Genomic DNA, 22,528 nt, shown 5'->3' with positions numbered 1-22,528 from the left:
CCTGAGTGGTTGAGGCTCCTCTTGATTGATGGAAGGTTTGTTCCTTCCGTGTGTTTTCTCATGTGTGCGGCCATATTTGACTTCTAAATATATACTTCGCCACAAACTTCACATCTAAATCACTATTCTCACGTGTTCCAGGTTGAGAATCGTATCATTACAATTGTGAAGATGAGTTTCTGTTGATTTTTATCTACGTAGTGTTAAAAGAAGGAACAAGCAAAACATCTATTTTAAAATATTCTGCTTAACACCTACACAATACCAAGTCCAGGAAATCTACCATCAGTGTGAGTCTTATAGTTTCTGAAGCAGAGGTGGGAAGAAAAACCTGCCGCGTTACAAGGCAGTCACTTGAAGAGCCGGGCTAAGACAACTGAGCTGACTCCAAGTCAGCGCCGTGGGGCCATGCAAAAACATTGTCAGTTGGTTTGCAAAGTGAGCAGACGTGCCGTGCCATGCTTCTGTCATTCCATTCTTTGCCTCCGAGGCTCCATGTGGAGGAGAGAGAATTTTGTCAAACCTGTTCTCTTCCAGCTGGACAGATGAGATTTTACACTCTGCCAAAGACATGACAGAGAGCTGCTCTATTTAGTGTGTGTGTGTGTGTGTGTGTGTGTGTGTGTGTGTGTGTGTGTGTGTGTGTGTGTGTGTGTGTGTGTGTGTGTGTGTGATTGGGGGTGTGAGGCGGTCAGGGTAGGGGTTGAGATATAATGTCAAGAGAAATAACAGGGAGGGCATCAGGCAACTTCTGTCTAAAACTTGCCTAAGGCCCCAATGCATGCTTGAGTACTTTAAGACAAGAAGAGCAAAATAGTTTAACAGAAACCTTAGTTGGTTTGATGGAGACTCAACACGAAACATGTGGAAACGCAATGCTGGTTTAAGCAAATTTGTCAATGGGTGACAACCCATTGTCTGTCCTTGTACAGACTGTAAAACACCAATCATAGATAATCTGAGCATTTAAGAGATGTTTGCCACTTGTACATTCCATCCTGTAGACTTGGGCCCCCTGTCTCCTTATCTTAAGTCAACAGTCTCAAACTTGACAGTGATTTCAAACTCGATCGGCAAATTGGTGCCGTTGTTAAATCCAGCTTCTTTCACCTTAGACAGCTGGCCAAAATAAAACCTCTCCTCTCACATGAACACTTTGAGACAGTAATTCATGCCTTTGTCACATCCCGGCTCGATTACTGCAATGCCCTTTACTTTGGAGTCAGCCAGTCCTCCATTAAGCGCCTTCAGCTGGTCCAGAATGCCGCTGCTCGCCTCTTGACTGGTACTCGTAAGAGGGAGCACATAACTCCTACTCTGGCATCCCTTCACTGGCTCCCCATTCATTTTAGAGTTATTTTCAAGATCCTCTTATTTGTTTTCAAATCTCTGAATAATCTCGCGCCACCTTACCTCTCTGAGCTCATCCGCCCCTACACACCTGCCCGGCGCCTCAGGTCTGTGGACCAGACATTATTAGAAGTACCAAGAACTAAACTGAGGCTCAGAGGGCATCGAGCCTTTTCTGTTGCTGGTCCCTCTCTCTGGAATGACCTCCCACTGAACATTCGGCAAGCCTCCTCGCTGCCCATCTTCAAAACCCTCCTCAAAACTCACTTGTATTCTTTGGCATTCGACTCAGCGTGACTTAGATTTGTTCTTGGTTTTACTGTTTGGTGCTTTCTACCGCCTTTATTACCGATTTGTCTTACTGTTTATTGTGCATGTTAAATTGCTCCATGTACAGCACTTTGTATGCAGCGATGGCTGTTTGAAAGTGCTCTATAAATACTGTTGACTTGACTTGACTTGACATTCATTTAGACGGAGGGCCTACTGAATGAACTGTACAGTTATACTGCAAATTTTAAATTTACTCTAAACTCCTTGGGGAAAAAATACTTTGAATTTCGGAGTGAAAAAACTTTACTTGCTTTTTTTCCAAGTAAATATCGCTCCAAATTTTGTCCCGTTATTTTTTTTTTCAGAATATTTTACTTTCAAATTTCACTCTGTGTAGTTTTCACGGGTGCCCGACTGTCGGCGACCACTTTTGCTACAATTCAAAATTTAATTTGCCTGTGAACAGTGCCGTCATTTAACGGCGACTCAAAAATGCCTTGTTATACCACGTGAGCTTTCGGAATCAAAATACACCTTTCTGGGATTCAACTGGCCATTGCGATTGCCAAGTTTGCCAAATTTATATCCATACATTGTGTTTTAAAAGAATACTTACAATTTCTTCTACTTGTGAATAAAAATGGGAGTCTTTCTCAGGAGATGCCCGAGTGCACTTAATGAATGGAGTCATCAGCCAAACAGCCACACTCTTTCTTTTTATTTCCCATCTGTTTCCTTTCTTTGTATTTTTATTTTATAGTATAGTTACAGTGGCCACCCGATTCTTCCTTGACGATTGTGCCATAATTGTAGGTGCTGTTGGCAACAGGTGTAAAAAGGGCTGCAATAAAGTTGAATTTTTCCCAGAAAACTACATCAGCACATTTTTTTTTCATTCTCCTTTGGTTATAAGTACTGTGCAGCAGCAGCCCCCAATAATTTTTGACCATGGACCATTAATAATACTTACTAGATTTTTCATTGACCAACAACCTACTCCATTCTGAATCTGGATGTAAACGTTTCGCTATAAAAAAAATAAACATAATTACATTTTTTAATCTATCTGCGTAGCCTTGTATCAAATCGCCCACAGAATGGTGGTTGGTGGATCACTGCTGCACAGTATGTAGCTCTTCAGACAAGCAACAGTTTCTCCTGGGATGGAATTTATTAGGGGACTGTAGGAGAGAAGGACCATAACCCGGCTTGTCATCTCCGTGGTGATGGTTTTGCTCAAGAAACATCCCGACAGCTTGTATCCCTTATTAAAAAGAGAGTTTTGGTCACCATGGAACAATTGGGAGAGCACCGCCAACTCAAAAGAAGATTTGAAGTGATGAAATTGCAAGTTTTAGTGGAAGAGGCAAATCAACATTGCATGAGAGTAAGATTATTTTTTTTTTGGAAGGTAGCAATTGGATGTACAAGTATGTGCCCATCCTCTTGATTTCAACTCAACTCACCTCAATGAACTCAACTCCACTCAACTCAATAGCTTTGTCATTGTTGACATGGCATAACTCATTGTGACTGGCTCAATGACAGCCTTAAGATCCTTCAGAAGCTCCAAAATTGCATTTCTGATTACATTTATCTTGGACAATTTTCCTCGGGTTTAATAAATCACATCTCTTTCCATATACTCCTCCCCCAATATGCAAAATGACTGCTTGGCAATTTAGTATATTTTGCAGGCACAATCCTGGGTGCACACGGTTCAGCTGCCATATCTTCCATATACACAAGTACATAATCAAATTGTGCCTGTTTTTGCACATGCCCTATGTGTGAAGGTTTTGGGAAAGATGTTTCAAATCTATCCATCCATTCTCTCATCCGCTTATCCCCACGAGGGTTGCAGGCGTGCTGGAGCCTATCCCAGTTTTCGAGCAGTACGCAGGGTACACCCTGAATTGTTTGCCAGCCAATCACAGGGCATACATAGATGAACAACCATTCGCGCTCACAATCACACCTAGTAGCGACAATTTAAAGCATTCCATTAACCTACCACGCATGTTTTTTGGAATGTGGGTGGAAACCGGAGTACCCTGAGAAAACCCACACAGGCACAGGAAGAACATACGAACTATACACAGGAAGGCCGGAGCGGGAATTGAACCCCGCACCTCTTCGCTGTGAGGAGGAAGTGCTTACCACTTCATCACCGTGCCGCCATGTTTCAAATCATAACCATTAAAATAACAAAACACTTGATGCGCAAAACATGAAATACATACTGTCTCATACAAGATGGAATCGACCACAGGTGTCAAAGTCAAGATCCGGGAGCCAGATCTGGCCCGCCACATCATTTTAGGTGGCCTGCGAAAGCAAATCAAACATGTCAATTTCCATGATGATTGCTAAAATCTCTACCAAAATTTAAAATTCTCATACGTAATAAATCAGCGACATATTGTAAGCATTTTTTTGTTACCAAACCCCTCATTACAGTAATTCAAACAATAGTTGAATAAACCGTTATTATTGACTTTTTAATAAGGTTTCAGTCATAACGGCCCTCCAGGGGAAACGGTAACTAAAATCTTCCCATGACAAAAATGAGTTTGACACCCCTGGAATAGACTATTAAATTACAGGATTATACACTCACTGTCACCAGCACAATTTGATGAGATAAAAACAAATCTACATTTGCCAAGATTAAATGCTTAGTCTGAGTTGATGCGGTGAAATAGATATGAGTTTAACACATTTTTTACTGTATATTTCTGAACTTAGTTTTAGTTTGATGAGCTGACGAACTGCACTTGTCCATATTTTGCTTACCTTCGGATTTTATCGAGTCCATGTATTGAGCCACATTAGATTGCACATATATTCAAAACGACACATAATGATGGAGAATAACCTTATCATTTCTCGAGCCAAAGACCCCTGGACCTTGTAGGTGGTCTTAATAATGTAGCTGATACGCTTTTGTGAAACAGCGGGTTTTGCTTTTCTGTGTGTGTGTGTGCGTGTGCGTGTGTGTGTGTGTCTGTGTGTCTGTGTGCCCCCTCTGTCTGTTTGACACATTCCAACACTGCACCCTTCTCCAGGGCTCCAACCTACTATTCGGTCGGCATGGCTACAGCCATACATCCACGTCGGTTCTTCAGACATATTTGTTTGGCTAGTGTAGCAACATTCTGACAAAAAAAGAAGAAAAAAAACACATCTTTTTTGCATAACACCTGTTAATCTTGGGATTTTGTTCTTTGAAGAGGATTGCTGATCAGAAATTCAAATATATTAATTGAATGCTAATCTGAATGTTAATCCCCAACCCCCGGGTTTTAAAGCATCCCGTCTTTCTACAACTGTTTATTTTTCATTTGCGATCCCCTCTTTCACTTTCTCCAGACTATGCTTCCACCATGCAACTTTCAGTATATATTCTATTCCCTCAAGGCTTTAACAGAATGCCTTTTACAGTGGCTGACCAGATTGGTGAAATTACTTTGACGCTTAAATTATTTAGTCTATTATTTAGAACTGAATTTGATGCTGGCACAGTATCTTTGAAAGTTAATTCATCTGTTTTTCAGTAAATACAGCTTATGTTTACCCCTCAAGTGCCACAATTTTGCAATATTTTTCCAGTATTAAAGTAAACAATTTACTGACATTGTAATTTTGTGTAATTGTCCCTCCGCTACCATTTCCAAATGGAGACATTATCGCTAAGATTTTATCATTATATGAAAATCCTTAGGGAAGGAAAAGGCAGGACACCATCAAAACATTTAGCGCCCTTTGAATCTTTTTTTATATAGTCAAAACTCATTTTTCTAACAAAAACATTTTACATCGCAATGTTGAGAAAATGAGACAGTACAGTAAAGAATAAAAAAAGAAAAAAAATCAACCACAAATCATCAAATTAAAAAACAAAACAAATGAAAATAAAATGTTTTTGTGTTGTGCGAGAAACACTCACTTTACAGGTCAACATGATTCGACTTATTGATTCATGTGAGGACATGGGATCCATTCCGCAGTGGCTGCTCACCGCCTAACCTTGCAGCAGTCAGTACACTTCTCCACAGTGGAAGCGGTTGTGTAGGATTAAGGGCAGCACTATCACACACATACAAACACCGATCTTGTGAACATCTAATTCCTTCTTGCCTCACATTCCCTCTCTTCAAACTAATTTTGGTCTTAGGCTGAATCTCTGTTAAGTAAACAGAGCCCCGTCGTACAATCCATGTCCGGCACAATGATCTCCAGATCATCTCAGCCCATTAAAACCTGGTCAAACACTTTACTTTTCGCCAATACGCCAGAAGAACACAAGATTGCAATGAAAGAAAAGAGGGGGGAATGCATCGGTGCTTTTCACAGCCTTTCCCAGATTGTCTGCCATTCTTCTTTGATATCTATTAATCCAGTATCTTCCAGCGCTGGTAAACTCCTCAAGATGGACATGGCTTGGTTCGTGGTGGAAAGAGGTCAAGCTCCACTGGCCTCTGCGCAGCACTGTGGAATTTTTCATTAGTGCACAGCTGGGTCACAAGTGGCTCCAAAGCCGTCTTAATATTGTGTAGACCCCCAGATTAGGAGTGAAGAAAAGAAGCCAAAGCGCGATGCTCTCCACCAGACCCTGTCTTTGCATATTTGTAGACTTGTGCTTTAGAACACCTCATATTACTGTTTGTTTTATTTCTTATACACAGAACCTCCAGGTCAGTGGTAATTATAAAGCCCTCCAATCCAAATGTTGTTTTTTAACCATTCCAGCACTGAATCGGGAGGTTTATTTTAAAAAACAATACAGAACGATTTGTTTTTGTTCTTGAAAGTAAGACTGAATGCGAATAAACCAAAGTTGGCTTTGATTATTCGACATAAAATCCTAATTGTTTCATTAAGTTTAAATTGGAAGATTCATGACTTGTCATTTAGACATGTCAATCCGTTAGCCGAGACACTACAAGTGATACTGTGTATCAGGCCGTGACACTAAAACAATTCCATGCATGGATCTCGCCCTTGAATTTTGTTCGGCTGCTTAAAGTCTAATCGATAATAACTCTTCTTTACAACTGGGCTTTCTGCAGCTGCTTTTGTACAACAGAATGCGTATTTAAAGGTCCTGGTGTGGCCAAAATATTAAACACCTCTCATATAAGGCAGTCCATTTTAACAGCACTGCCAGCTACAATATCAAAACAAAGTTGCTGATAAATCAGTGCCTCTCTTGTGTTGTAAAGGCAGAATTTGCAGAAAGTTGCACAAGGGGGAACCATGTTTCTGTGCGCAGTTATAGTCAGTTAGAGCTCTATAACATGTGATGGCCATTAGCCTTATTGTAGCCATCACTCTCTGTGCTCTCCCAGTTCTTTCGCAAGCTGCAATTGCTCCCAGTGGCTCATCAAGCAGGCCGAGACCTCAATTGTTAGCTGATGCATATTAGAAATGCCCCCACCCCTAAAAAAAATCCTGACCTGTATTTATACATATGCATATTCATATTCATATTATTATTTTACTGTTGTTATTATTATGGGTAGTTTAGTTGACATATTATTATTATTATTATTGCATAGGGATACACTTTTTTTTCAGAAAACTTGACATTCATTATTTTGTCATTCTAATTCCATTGCTGCAATCCTGTTTGTTCCAAGGTGGTGGAAAAATTAGCTTCATGTGATTTCTGATACTCAGGAACACCAGCTGTCCAAACAGCATCCTATGTGCCTGTCTGCTTACTCTTGTATTTAGATGTGTACTTAGCCTCCTCCGCTGCCCAGTACACTGTCCCTTTCACTCTGCCAGCTTTGTTCTACCTGTGTGGCTGGGAGGAGGATTATTTCCACCCTCAGAGAGGGAGAGGGAGAAAGAAGAGAGAGATCCCATTTTCCCCTCAGACTCATTAGCAGATACATGTGAATGAGAAGCAGCCGCTCACTTGATGCTGCAAGACAATTCTCAGCGCACCGCTTTCAGAGCCCTGCACTGCCTCGTGTGTAACATTATCGTATGCCTGCTCAACTTGCAAGGCGTAAGACACTTGCCATATTCAGCCCTGTTAAATGCAAGCGGTGAGCATGTTTTAGGCTGGGCTTTGCGTCATCGGAAATGCGCAGTCGCCGAAGTGACATCATTTGAATAATGAATTCAGGTTTAGGATTTCTTTGTGCAGCTGTGCAGTATCCAGCCACAGATATCGGACAGAGATGTCGTCTCAGGAGCTGCACATTCCTCGATTTGAGAGCTCACGCTGCCATAGAATTAAAGCGGCCATGTTTATTTTCACACCAGCTGACTTGTGGGATAGATGATCCTGGAAAACACTTAGCTCCAAACTAACCGTTAGCCCTGTGTTTTTACAGAATCAGTTAAGATCCGTTGAGCAGCTTTTCTGTCTCCCCCTTCGACGTAAGGCAGGTGCAGACACGTGCGGCGACACTTCCAACACGTCTCCGCTATTATCTTGGCCGTGCCAAGTGCAATCAGGTCTTCTCATTCTTCCCCGGTGAGCTTCGGAGGCAGCCGGTGCCGTGCTCCAGGGAGGGGAACGAGCAGAACCCCGTGGCCAGAGCCGTGTGATGAAGAAGGCACCATTGGGCCATTAACGGTGTACACATCTCTGGTTAATGTGTTTTACTTTTACCTGCTGGGAGTTTAATTAAAAAACAAAGAGGCTCAATTTAAAGGTCATTATTATGCTAATGTTGTAAGCATGGGATGGTGATTAAGCAGCTTTTAGAGCTGACTGGAGCTAGCCCTTGGGAGCAGTAGGATGGCACTTTTTATTTGGCTTCATTACTCTCCATGAATCTGTAGTCCAAAGAGAAAAGCTGATCATATGAAACAAGGTCAGCCACTGAGATAGTTTACACAGACGGCATGACCATATCACTTTTTCGGGGACATTGATTCATGAGGACGGGTTTGTTGCACCTGGTTCTTTCTCTTTCTTTCTTTCTTTCTTAAAGACATCAGCACGTGATTCTAGGTAAATGTCAACACTTTGGTTAAGTGCAGCATTCTTTTGAAATCTACTTCTTTCCCTTTCTCTCTGCAAAAATGTATATCCTCGTATTAGCATAATTTGGGTTGGTATTTAACGGGCGCAGGGTTGAATATACTGTACACAGCAAAGGTACAAAAAGGTTTACATTTGAAAAGATTTATCATTGTCCACCATCTTGGAATCAAATGTTTCTGATTTAACTGAAACTCCTCATATTATTGCAGACTTTCACCTTTAAGGAGGGAACTGGAAGGTTGCTTTCCATTAGAAAAAAAAAGTCCCCATTCACACGTTCAGACAGCCCTTCCTATAATGACTGAAATCATCATGTGGTTTGCATGTTTAGCATGCCCAGACACTTGACACACATGCATGCTGACACTATTCCCAGACAACTGTAATACAAAAAAAAAATGTCCATTCACTTTGAGACAATTTTTCAAGTCACCAAATTAGTTTTGATGCCTAAAAACAAAGTTGTCAAAAAATAATCTTTAAACTCTCCTTACATTTGGCTTTAGCAGAATGAAAAATAAATAAAATAAAAATATAAGGGACTACTGACTGCGTGTTACCCATCCTGTCTCGAGACCTTTTTCTGACAGTCACACCCGGTCATGATTGGCGTGACCACGCGTTGCCTAGCCAAAACAATCTTAAAAGTAATAGTTTACAGCTGCTGCCGGGATAATCCTCATCCCCTCAGGCTTGGATGAGATTTGCTGACATAAGAGGCCGGGGTGTATTGTTCCCGAAACTGTTTTGGTATTTCTCGGAGTACCGGTCAGCAAAATCTGAGTGTGTCGCACGTGTTGCTAAATGTAGCATGATCAACTCAGCACCACCCCGTCCCACCTCCTTCTTTCTTTATGCTTCTCACTTTCTTTCATCCTGCCCAGTCCTCCCGATGCTTATCACTGCAGCAGAAGCATTAAATGTAATGTCTGTGGAAGGGAAATCATTGGCAGCATGTGGTGAGAGCTTAAGATGTTGTCACACTTTAAGTTGCCTATAATCTGTTCAAAGGGAGAGTGCATAGTTCTCCAGAGTGCCTGTAAAAAGGAGGAAGAAGATGCTGAAGTCTCTCAGCTGCACTTGGCCAGCCTGAAGTGTTCATCAGACAAAATAAGTGCTGCTCCCTGTCGGCCTTGTCTTCTATATAATACTTTTAACTCTTGGCTGTGTCTTTTTATATTTACTAAAACCTTACCACCAGTGAGATAATCTGTCAGAGTGGATAAACCCAATCACAGATAAATTGAGAAAGAACAGACAAGGGATTACAGGTATGTGGACACAGGATTAAAAAGAAGGACGTGATGAGTCCTCCGGGAGCGAGCTATGTGCTGAGATAGGCCCTTTTTCTTTCATTTATGAGTCCATTGGGGAGGCCCTGGGTAAATATTGACAGGTCTCTGCTTGAGATGCAGCCATTGATCCACAGAGGAGGCGCTCATCCCTTGATCTGTGCGCTCAGGTGTGGGAGAAGGAAAGCGAAATACGGGATGGGAATTGTTAATGCTGGTGGTCCGAGCCGCGACAGTTGGAGTCGTGTTACACAGCAGGCAGCTGCAGGTCCACGTGGTCAGCCGGTGGTTCACGTAGAGGTTGGATATGACGCAATGTCAGGGAAAAAAAAAATCGAAGCTTGTCACAACAGTTACATTGGAGTTCCATCTATACAATTGTAGCTACTTTGTCTTTAGTTTAGAAGAAGGTAGCCACGTAGTGTTGGGCCAAAATTTCCCAAAATATATCATGTATTGTTGTAACATCAACATATACAGCAAAATTATCCATCCATCCATCTATCCATCCTTCCATCATTTCAGCCATCCGTTTATCCATTTTGTGAGCCTCTTAACCTCACCGGGGTGCCCGGTGCTTGCACAATATACTGATGAAGAGTTAGGAGGAGTCAGAGCAAATGTCCTGCCAGAACTACTGTTCATGTATTCATTTAACCCAATACGTTATGACAGCAATCAGCGAATTGATAAGAATTGCCATCGTCATACATTTAAAAAGGCTGCTTTGGGCTCCTATCTTCTTTTTGAAGCGGGACATCCCAGTATAGACTTTGACTCTTGTAACGTTAGCACAGTTCTGCTTCTTGTCAGCATGAAATCATTTTTTATGTCCTCCCGGCTGCCTCCCGCGGGCACATTGGCCCAGTGGCCCCGGACCTCAAACCACTAATCAGGTAATGTTGGGGAGGTTGAATGGAGTGCCTCCCCCTGGTCAACCTTCACTGCTCACACAGCGGTGTTGTTTTAAAGAGCATTCTTTAGCAGCTGAACTTGGAAAGGTATTAAAGTGGGATTAGGCTCCTCCACAATCCACTGCTTGTGTCATTCAGGGAGTTTGTGTTCTCCTCTCCCCACTGCCACCTCCCCACTCCTCTTCTGTTTGATTGTGGCGAGCCGCAGGAGTGGGCCTGACTGTGCCTTTCAAAGGAGAGGGGTAGGGTTAAATCCCTAGTCCACTGCTCCCTGCTAATTCTCCTTGTTCCTTAGAGAAGGATTTACTTCTGCTGCCAGATTCTCAAAGGCCCTCTCTGCCCATCCGAAAAGTCGCCGTTGCCTTCCTGTGGAGGTGTGGTTGCCATAGAAGGGGCGTCATGCGTGGCTATTCCATCTGAACCCCGCAGAGAATGGGGACCAGGGGCTGAAAACAGGCAGAAAGTCCGGATTAGAGTCGAGGACAAAGCAGGACAGGAAGATTCCAGAAGGGACGAATAGGAATTACAGCAGCAAAAATAATGCAAAGTGACAGAGAGGGGAAATAGAAAAATAATGGCTTACAAGATTAGACTCGGTGCACGGAAGAGAAGAAAGGAAAAGGGGCTGAATGAGAATGTTTTCATCTAGATGGGAAGATTTGAGAGAGCGGCCGTAGCTGAATGCAGAATCCTGGACGTATCAAAACCGCGCTAACAAGTCATTTCCTCAACTTTGCGCTGTCTTTCTTAGCCTAAGCCGCCAATCATTAGCTAAACATTACAGCTCGGAACTTGTCCTGAGAGATTCATCACTTCTTTCCACTGATCCCACCATATAACACACTCATCCTTCTAAAAATGTGAAACTACTCCCTGAATATTCTGTTTTATCGGGAAGAGATTACACTTTGTTTAAATTATTTTTTTTTTTCCAAATTAAAAATTGTGCTTTGTTTGTTTGTTTGTTTTTTCTTTTATCTAGTAGACAAGATTCGAAAATGGGCAGGTCACTCAAACAAGACGCACGCTTGTTTTAGAAACTTGCCAACATTTTTTTTCACGTCTTATTCTTGAGATTTTTCCATTGTGAAATAATAATCTTCTTAATTTATTGTAATAAAGGACAGATTATAGGATTTTTCAACCCTTGAAAAGAGTCTAGATTGACGCTGTGAGAAAGCTGAAAAGTCAATCACGTAAAAACAAGTTCTCTGCAACTGAGAGTTGGGACAAATGCAGGTGATTATTTGAATTATAATTTATGGTCTTCCTTGTAAAATAACTCATCAACTGTTGATGTGTGATGAGCTAGTCCCGTTGGGCAAAAGTGATGCAATCAATTTGAAAGAGCCGCATCTTGCTAACAATAGAAACCACATTTCTTTCCAGCATGCATACAGCTGCCCGGTGCTGCTTGCACACGTGTGAACACAGACAAACACGCACACACCCACACACCCTATCAGCACTCAATCAGCACCAAGAACACAATTAACATAACAAAACCCTCTTCTCATATTTACACACTATATTCATCACCATCGCTCATCCCTGCCCCGAAACAGTCGATGATGTTTAATAGTCCTCTCGTTGCCTCCCTGCGTCGCACAATGAAATAAATGTTCACCACAAATAGATAGGCGGCTGCCAGCTGTCTTCCTGACCAGGTCAAACAAAGAAGCCGCTAATAAATCCAGCTTTACGGCTGGACAACAGCAACCTCGCTCGCTGCCTCCTTGCTTCATTTGATGTGGCTTCTTCTGAATAAGCGAGTACAAATTAAATGACTCACAGTCACCAATAAAACAATGCAAACATCTCGCTGACTGACCACAATAGAAGATGGAGATATTGGACGACTAAGGCGAGAGTTGCAGCACAGAGCCATGATGTCAGACTATTAGATAAGATGTGACACCCAGCAGTCAGCACTGAATCATGGACCCTGATATGGTATCTGATGCATGTTTTTGAGGGGTATGACGCAAACGTGTCACTGTATCTCGTAGTAAAATCTTTAGTCATTCGAGGTCTGGGGTCTTTGCTCTTTGGCCTCTTTTTTTCTTTTTTAACATTTACCAGGGTAATTACGTCCTTATGAATTTTCTTGGTCAGAGTGACGCAACGCACCATCCTTTGTGCTGAAGCATTATTTCCCTGTAGAGCGACCACACTACCCACAAGCCCATCTTAAGCCAAGTTACAGAACAGACCACAATAACACTCAGTTAAGCGCAGACCCCCACTAAGGCCAAATGAAAACTAAGTTGAATCAGCACCGAACTGGAACACTTTCATTGACAGCAATCTTCTGCATGTCTCCGAATCCATCATTTTTCAGGCGACCAAATGAAATGCATTTATGTTGAGCCATCGCGTCATCAAACAGAGCAAGACATTTTCAGCAGTTTAAAGTAGTCAATAATTTGTGAAGGTAACAGATCCACTTGGTGACTGACCAATAGTCGAGAGTTATTGAGGGTTGACCAAATCTGGACTTGGAAGTTTTCACCCAAAATTGACAATATGCTTGATTTTTGCGTAATCCACCGAGAAATGAAAAACATTATAGATTCATCCCTCCAACCGTCTCGCGGGCAATCACTTTGTCCAGCTCTTTTGTAAGAATCACAAGATTTCTCCTCATTTCGGCTTCTTGTATCCGTGATCTTGTTGTTTTGGTCAGCCCCAGAGCATGAAGCCATCGATAAGGGTGGGAACGGATATCATCGGCTACAACAAGAGCTTTTCTTTTCAGTTTGGCTCCTTCTTCATCATGACAGATCCATACATCACCGCAATGCTGCACCAGTTGCCCGGCATTCTATTTTTCCCTCACTCGTGATCAAGAGCTGGTTATCACTGATGGTTCAAAAGTCACCCAAATTGAGTGACATAGATGTGCCAGTGCAGGGCCCAGACGGGACAGTGCCAATGCTGGGTTATTTATATCCAGCGCATTGGGTTGAGGATTTGACCCAGCATGTTGGGGCAACGTTTTGAACAAACAAGGGGCCAGAACTATCCATATTGATGAGTTCAAGTTACCATGAAATGGGTTACCAGATAATCAATAATCAGTTGTGGCAAAAAATATGAAACATTTTATTACCAACATTTTCAAGGAACACGGAGGAATAAGAAGCAGCTTTCCCCTGTCCGGGATCACCACAGCAAGCCACTCGCAGATTTAGCTCAGTTTTTACACTGGATGAACCATCCACCCTGCCCGAGATTTCAACCCCAAAACCTGTGTCCAAAGTCAGCGGTTTTACTCAATGAGCCGTCCAGCCACTAATAATTCATTCATTCATTTTCTGATGCGCTTTATCCTCACAAGGGTCGCGTGGGGGGCTGGAGCCTATCCCAGCTGTCTTCGGGCAGTAGGCGGGAGACACCCTGAACCGGTTGCCAGCCTATCACGGGGCCACTAATAATATCTTCTAAAAATGATCCATTCAATTCACTTCAAATTCATTACACAAAACTGTCCAAAATAATCACCAGTTTAAGCTCTTCAGCTCACCCAAATCCGATTTTCAACCCAATTTGCAAAGTCAAAATAACGAATCCATTCTTGGGTAAAAGCAACCCAATCTGGTCAAATTCCACAGCTACCCAGCAAGTGGGTTAGGAAAACGATCCAGCATTTTTTAAGTGTTTTGAGCTACACCTGGAGCAGGATGTCACCCGCACCCCGGAGTGGGCACTCAACCCTTTTCTGACTGAGGAATGTGGCCGAGGTTTGAAGATCACACCTTGATAAAGGCAACATCATCCCATCAACAGCCAAAAGCAGAAATGTAATACTAAGGCCATTGAACCAACCCTGTAAGCTTCTGTCCTTAAAGGTTATAAACAAAATTGGTGACGATATTTATCTTTAACACATTTTAATTACATAAATATTAAAATCAGAAATGTTTTAGCAAGTTCAGTGGACAAAAAAAAAAAAATCTTTGAACTTTTCCAGATCTACAACAATATTTAATTGACCTTCCTTGACTTACTCTACGTGGCTCCCTTACATACATGGTTTCATGGATACATTACCAGTGTAATCCTCCTAAAACTACGTATGGTCATAACAAATATATACAGTATATTATATACATTTTGACAGAGGTATATACTATTTTGTATACCAGCATTTCGGAGGGGAAAAAAAAATCTTTTTTTCATTCTTAGGTTGTTTGCAACCAAGTGCAGCGGGTGCATGGAGAAGATTGCCCCAACAGAGTTTGTAATGCGAGCTTTGGAGTGCGTTTACCACCTGAACTGCTTCTGCTGCTGCGTGTGCGACCGGCAGCTGAGAAAAGGTGACGAGTTTGTCCTGAAGGAGGGTCAGCTGCTGTGCAAGGTCGACTACGAGAGGGAGAAGGACTTACTCAGCTCGGTCAGCCCAGATGACTCAGACTCAGGTGAGCCCTGCGCACCCTCTCACAGCAGAGTGAGAACAGCACCGTGGTGTGATCATCACATGACACCGAGGTGTTGGCTTTTGTGCGTGCTGTGCCATGGCAGTGGTAGCTCAGAGGTCCGAACTCAAGCCAACTTGTGTTCTCATGTGATACACACGCACACACACACACACACACGCACACACACACATGGGCCACAACATTAGGGACACATCTAGTACTATAGAGTACAAGATAATATATAGAGTTCAGCATTTTACGTTTACTTTTGTAGGCATGGGGAGATTTTATTGACCCTTGACATTGATTGGCCAGTAATAGTCATTTATCAATATGTTAATTGGTATGGTTATAATTTAAAGTGGCGTAGAATTGCACTGCTGAGAGGTGTTTCCGATAATTTGGTTGACCTTTGCTACATAGCACATTTGAATTCTTAATCATTAATTAATTGAATTCATTCTCAGTGCAGCTCTTTTTTTTCTCTTTTTCTATATATATTTTTTAACACACGCTGTGTGAATATTGCTGCTGGGACATTTAAACTTCCCTCACATGATTCATAAAGTAAATTCTAAACTAAAATGAAACAAAAATAGTACACCCTAATGCTGGTCGCACCAAATGCATTCTTTCCTGTCCCGCATCAACACCCCGACAAACGATTTGAGAAAATCCTAGTAGCTCTACAGCAAAGTAAAAAAAAAAAAATAATAATTAAAAAAAATGTTTTAATATTCAGTAGCTCTTGTATACTGGATTGCGCAGGTGGACCGAAAGATGTGGTCCCTGCACGTATTGCAAAGAGAGAAATAAAACCATGGTTTATGCTTAAACAGCTGCAATTTAGCAGACATGACTTGCTGTAAAAGCTTCCGACATGACTTGTTTTGGTAGCTTTCTAATTCGAGCGGGAGCACAAGTTTATGATACAGTAGGAAGTGGATCCAGGACTCAGCCAAGCCCCTCTGTTATAACGGCTCCGCTCTCGATGCGTGGGCAGGCTGTGGTGCTGGAAAGAATTAAATCACTGTATCATGGTGAGTGACAGAGGGATTTGGGGGCCTTTCTGCAGAACGCCTGCATCTCCACTCTTATCGGCTCGAGTGTTCCTCGCCTATAGCCTCCTCACACAATAAGGCATTTTGCCAAGTCTCACTGTTCACTACCATCTGGCTCACATTTAAACATGCACAAAAGCGGGGAATTTGTCAAATACATCTGTGCCTATGTCAACTTTTGTCAACTTGTGGGAATATTTGCTCTGCCTCATCCTTGTTCGCTCGTGTCCCACAGCATCGCGCAGGCTTTTGTGCGTGTCTCCAAATTTCGGGATGGAGAAAATGTTGACATGAACAGAGGTTAACCTCAGTATGTGGTAGACACAATATATATTTGCAGTGGACAAATGTAGTTACATATCAGAACCAGACACCAAGACATCATGTGTGCCTTTCCTGAAAAAATATTGACTTGTATTTAGGTTAGAGTCATTCCACTGAAAGTGGGCTTTAAAATGATTACATTTTATGGCAAAACGCTACATTGTCATTACCATTTTCTCCATGACAATGTTGTAGTATTTTTTTTTCCTTTTATCCTCCTCTTGACAATAAAACTATCGCACTAAATTCAGTCCTCTAAGTTCTCTTTTTTATCCTTCATTTTAGAAGATGCATTCCCCATATGTTTGATCATTGCCTTTGTAAACACTTTCACATCGTCTTCTTATCAGAGATTGATTTTGTCCAAATCAGTTTAAGCTGAGGGCAATATATTAGAAGTGACACGGTGTCCACTTCAGTGACAAATGTACATATTTCGCCGTGCATTCCAAGCGCACGCTGTGGACTCCTGCGAGTGCAATTATGCATGTGACAGTTTTCTTTTGAAACCAGTTGATAACCACATTCAAAACACATGCGCGTCCTTTGATTTTGCATTTGTGGTGTGTTAATCTCCTTGAAGAGCGGAGAACAATGTTATATCCATCAGTAGACTGTCACTGACAAAAGGGTGTCGTTAGTTCAAACACATACTGATGATGCAAATCTTTGTGCAGAAAAAAGTGACGATGAGGAACTGGATATCAAGCCTGAGAAAGGAGGCATAGGAGGCCCGGGGAAAGGGGATGACAGCAAGGATCCCAGGAGACCCAAAAGACCACGGACCATTTTGACCACTCAGCAGAGACGAGCTTTCAAGGCCTCCTTTGAGGTCTCCTCGAAACCCTGCAGGAAGGTATGTGTCAAGCCGCTTCAATGCGGGGATGGATTTCGATCACGTTGACGTTAGTGTCGATGAGCTTCATTCATTTTGATCGTCTCTGGCCTAATTGGTACATTTTTAGTCTCATTTTTAACAATCTTAAGCTGGTGTAATAAATGGAGAAAAGCGCCTAACGACACGCTGCCTCAAAAGCTTTCAAGTGGCCGTCGGCAACAAATCAAAAGAATCATTCTTTCAAAAACCAAGCAAACGCTGCACCATGAGGGTGTATGTTTACGTGTTGTTCATGATGCTAAAAATCATTGTCTTTAGGTGAGGGAGACGTTGGCTGCAGAGACGGGACTCAGTGTTCGGGTGGTCCAGGTGTGGTTCCAGAACCAAAGAGCTAAGGTGGGAAGAAATATACTCAACAGCCCTTTCCCATCTTGAATTTACAGAAAGAGCCCAGAGAATAAATCACCCAAACTATGTGTTTTAAAGTTATCACTGCATTCCTTTCACGGCTGCAAAAAAGAAAAGAAATATCACTTGAAGTTGCAAATCTAGCACACTGATGCACTAAACGTCTACACCCTCCCTCGGGCCGATGACTATCTTGTAAAATCCTTTGATACTTGACAATGAAATGCACTCCGATACAGATTTCAGGCAGTTCACGCGAGGGTGAAGAGCGTGAAGCATCCTTTCTAAATTAAAGATTGCATGTTAGCTTTGGGAGTTCCTCACAACTTGGACTCTTTTGTTTAGATGAAGAAGTTGGCCAGAAGACAGCAGCAACAACAAGAACAACAGAATTCCCAGAGACTTGGGCAAGGTAGCCACTGAGTGCACACCAAGAGCTTTCATTTCTCAAGTGCTGCATATTTATTGTCTTTTATCACATCGCACATTGTATTTTGAGTCAACAAGAATCTTGGTTTGTTTTTTTTTCCCCCCAAACCTTGCTTTTAAAAATATAGTATTGTTTATTCTTCTCTTCCATAGTTAAAAAAAATAAAAATCAGCAGCGTGCATAAGTGTAAGTATGGATCTGATAGTGTGTTACTATTATGGTCGACCATGATAATTATGCCATTGTAATATTTACTGTTATTTTAAAAAAATGGACATTTTGAAGTCACACTGTACTACACATTTTACACACTACACTATAAATGACAATCTTGCTAATGAAGAAAAAAATATATAAATATATACTTTCCTTTATACTTTACATTTTAATCATCTCCTTACGACAGAGATATTACATGCAGGATGTGTTTTACATGAACATCAAGCCGTGATGAGCATATAAAAGACAAGCACTAAAAGTATCATTAAAATATCATTGAAGCACTGAATCTGAAATGATTTCCTGCTGATGTTTTTTTTCTGTTCACAATTCGCTTTTATTCACACAAGAAATAAATATGATGTTAAATGATGTCCAGAATAAATAATAATAATAATAATGATAATAAAACCTGTGAACAAAAACACACAAAGTATCACCGAGGAATTGAAATGTTGCTATATATCAAAATATCAAAGACTTTGTGGAATAGATGGCATTTCTTTCATTAGGGCAAGGGATTGAACTTGCGTAGGAAGAAGCCCCTGCAGAGCTGTGTCTTCATCAGTCACTTTGCTTAGAAAAGTGTTTGCAAAACAAACTGGCTATAGGTTCGTGGCCGAGTGCGCTTCAGGAGGTTTCCAAGGTAATATGACAAAGGCATGCAAGCTAGTTAGGCATTTGGAGCTTGTCGCTATCCCTCATAAGAACTGCATTTTTTCATACACAAACGCACACACACACACACCACACATATATATATATATATACAGTATATACTGTATATATACTAAGAAGTTAAAAGGAAAATGTTAAAATTAAACATTTTTTAAAAATATTATGCATATTACTATATTGGTTAGACAAAAAATACACATTTACAACAGTAAAAAAAAAAAAGGTGTTGTGAAATAAATAACCTCTTACAGATTTAAATATTTCATTATAAAAAAAAGGACTCCAATCCGTGCTGTAAAAAACAAAATATGGGAACTACATTTCATTCAGTGTAGCCTGCAAGGGGATGAATCTTGAATCAATACATTAATTGTTAATGTTCAAGCCTATCGACAAGTCTGTCTGTTACGCCGTGCAAACTTGCCCTCACGTGTGCTCACTTTGTTGCAGAAGTAATGTCCAATCGAATGGAGGGGATGATGAGCTCCTTCACACCTCTGCCTCCGGCACAGCAGCAGCTGGTCTCCATGGATCAGAATGGCTACAGCACAGACCCATTCCAACAGGGGCTCACCCCTCCACAGATGCCCGGGGACCACATGAACCCATATGGTGAGCATCCAGTCACTTGCGAACCCCCGCTTACTTGTCTCCCCCCCCCCCCCCCCCCCCCCCCCTTGATCAATCTCATAGCTCACCAGCGTGGAGCATATTTTCAAACCACAGCAACCTGATCTAAGAGCACCTTCTCCTCCCACATGCGATAACGCGAGTGGACATATAGACGCGCTTGTGTTTTGTGGATCATGTGGTTTCAAGATCTCTACCCCCCCCGAGTTTTGAGACATCCCGTTGCTGATGATCTTGGCGGTTAAAAACATGTGGTCAGTCAGCGTGGAGCGCTTTGAGGAGATGGAGAGCAATGCAAACAAAGAGCGGGGGTCGTGTCTGCCAGCACATCAGGAAGTGAGCGCAACTACTCACAGATTTTGCAAAGACATTAAACTGCAAATGAGAGGAGGGGGAAAATATCAGTCAATCAAGTTTTAATCCACAGGATGTTACTGGAATAACACTTTTCGGAGTGATGTCCTCAACAAACCCCAGAGGGACCATTTCCACAAGTTCATAACTTCCTTATAATTTGCCTCCATTTAGTTCTTCTTGATAGTAAGAACCTAAATCCCCGGTCTCATCACTCTCCTTCGGTTTGGGGAAAAGAACAATATTGGCAAGGCATTAAAAGATATGTCTCAAAACACTGTCCCCATTTTGTGCACTATCATTAAGATCCAGAGTGTAATAAAGTTAACTATTCCCTTTAGAGAAATAACATGTTGAGGTTTTATGAAAGGCGTAAACAGTTGCTATTAGCCAGATCTTTTAGGAGGATGCCCCTTGTTTACATGCGGCCTCACAGAGCACAATTGTCCCAGCGAGGGCAGCAAAAAGTGAGCTTTGATGATTTCCGCGGAAACAGGTTTCACAATTGTGATGACACAAAAACACAATTCCTCCAAGTGACGATTAGTAATTATAATTTCCCAGCGCTGCCATAGGTCGCAAGATTACATCGATGTGTTCAGTTCAGTTTTTTCACTCTGCTTCGTCAAGGTGACAGATTTTTGTACTTTATTTCACGCAGGTAACGATTCGGCATTCCACGACATAGACAGCGACACGTCTTTAACCAGCCTAAGTGACTGCTTCATGGCATCATCAGAAGTCAACTCCATGCAGGCCCGTGTGGGGAACCCAATCGACCGCCTGTACTCCATGCAAAACTCCTATTTTGCATCATGAAACAACAAAGAAAGCAACGGAAAACAGCACAGAACAATCTGCGCATCTCTCCCTAAAGCCTGGCACTCGGGCGTTTGTACACAAGCACGGATCCGACAGAAGAAAGCGCTCGCGTTGGGCGCTTAGTCCAAGATTGCTAAACCACTTGTAGGACAGTGAAGAATCATGGGACTAAAAGACTTGTTAATTGTTAGAAACCATTCATTAGGATGGCTTACCCCCAACAGGAGATACTGTATTACTATTTTCCTTGTTCACAAGTAGACACTCTCTCAAACCAAATAACAGCGTGAATTCAAACAGTGCATGATCAATTGTGAACAAAACCTTTCTAAGTCATCCCGGTTAAGATGTGGTGTTTGGGTTGGTTTTTTTTTCTTAACACTACATAGTTTACCATGTTTACCGCTAGCATTTTGATCACTATGAATAGGTACTAGATATTGTGTTAATAGTAAATAGGTGCAGCATGTCTGCAAGCGTGACTGTACATTTATGTATGTTTGAGAGTTTGTGGTGAGAAAGAAGCGTTTAGAGGACTTTAAAAAAAAGGCGGAGAAAATGGTGGACTAGTCAGATCAGTGAAATGTAAATACTTTTCCGCGGCAAATTGGATGTGCATGTTAAAAATGGAAAGCATTCTATTTATTTAACTATAACAGGCTCTTGAAGGTACATATTAAAAATGAAAAGCTTTATTTAAAAAGGAGAACTTTTTTTGGAGCAATTAGTGTGTTCACAAGTTTCACAACCTATTTGTGTGCCATTTTAATATGAAGATTAACCCTTTTTCGCAGTCAAGCTGTAAATGAGCAATGTGCTATTTATTTCGTACAGACCATACACTCTTCGTTGTCATTGTCATATGTGCATTCTGAAAATGTTAAAGTTGCTAATTGACCAAAGTTGACTGGTTTGATGAATAAACAATGTCTTTCTCCTGATAATATTGAATAAATGGCCTCATTCAGAGTACTGTACCGGATTTGAAACAAATGATGTGACAAGAATAATAAGATGGCAAACAACATCATATTTCTTCAGCTTCAAGTCTGAAAAATGTTGATTCATTTTGGCCGAATGAGGCAGCTAGCTTAGTGAAGCACAAATGCTTCTCAACAGCTGTACAGTAGGTAACCTCATATTTGAAAACAGACAGCAGGCTGTTACGTTTTCACCGTACTCGAGGTCAGACAGGGACATAGGTCTCTTGTTGATGTTCAACTTTACTCCTTTTGCTACAATGTGGACACTGTAAACAGAAACAGCACAAGTGAGACGAGTGAACCATTGCTGAATTTTCAGGTCATAGATTGAAATAGAGGAGTTATGATATATATATTACTGACATAAGGATGATAAATGTTGATTGATCTACTCCTCGCGCAGTGAGCATTTTTGACAAAGAGTAATGTAGTGTACTGTAGTATAGTATACAGTTTGTTGCCATGAAGAAATTATGACTCTTGGGCGAAAGTCAGGGTACACCTTGGCGTGCTCGCAAAGGA

The 22,528-nt window shown here is 41.6% G+C and overlaps 1 protein-coding gene across 3 annotated transcripts in view; it reads left to right on the top strand.

Moving 5' to 3' along the window:
• The window catches only part of lmx1bb (LIM homeobox transcription factor 1, beta b), a 50,057-nt gene extending 27,975 nt beyond the window's left edge, over positions 1 to 22,082 (top strand). The window contains exons 4-9 of one of the 3 annotated variants that reach the window (XM_086111455.1): positions 15,027 to 15,259; positions 17,322 to 17,500; positions 17,801 to 17,878; positions 18,236 to 18,302; positions 19,671 to 19,829; positions 20,863 to 22,082. In XM_086111455.1, coding sequence (XP_085967581.1) covers positions 15,027 to 15,259; positions 17,322 to 17,500; positions 17,801 to 17,878; positions 18,236 to 18,302; positions 19,671 to 19,829; positions 20,863 to 21,020 — 874 coding nt within the window. In that variant the 3' untranslated portion in view covers positions 21,021 to 22,082. Of the gene's footprint in view, positions 1 to 15,026; positions 15,260 to 17,321; positions 17,501 to 17,800; positions 17,879 to 18,235; positions 18,303 to 19,667; positions 19,830 to 20,862 lie in introns of all 3 variants that reach the window. The other 2 variants (XM_086111454.1, XM_086111456.1) reach the window with 2 other exon arrangements.
• The last annotated feature ends 446 nt before the right edge of the window (positions 22,083 to 22,528 follow it).

Source organism: Hippocampus guttulatus, chromosome 5, assembly GCF_054856545.1.
Source record: "Hippocampus guttulatus isolate MCC_2025c chromosome 5, RoL_Hgut_1.0, whole genome shotgun sequence".
NCBI classification, from domain to species: domain Eukaryota; kingdom Metazoa; phylum Chordata; class Actinopteri; order Syngnathiformes; family Syngnathidae; genus Hippocampus; species Hippocampus guttulatus.
The sequence above is the reverse complement of the archived record's forward strand: the minus strand, read 5'-3'. Positions and strand labels throughout refer to the sequence as shown.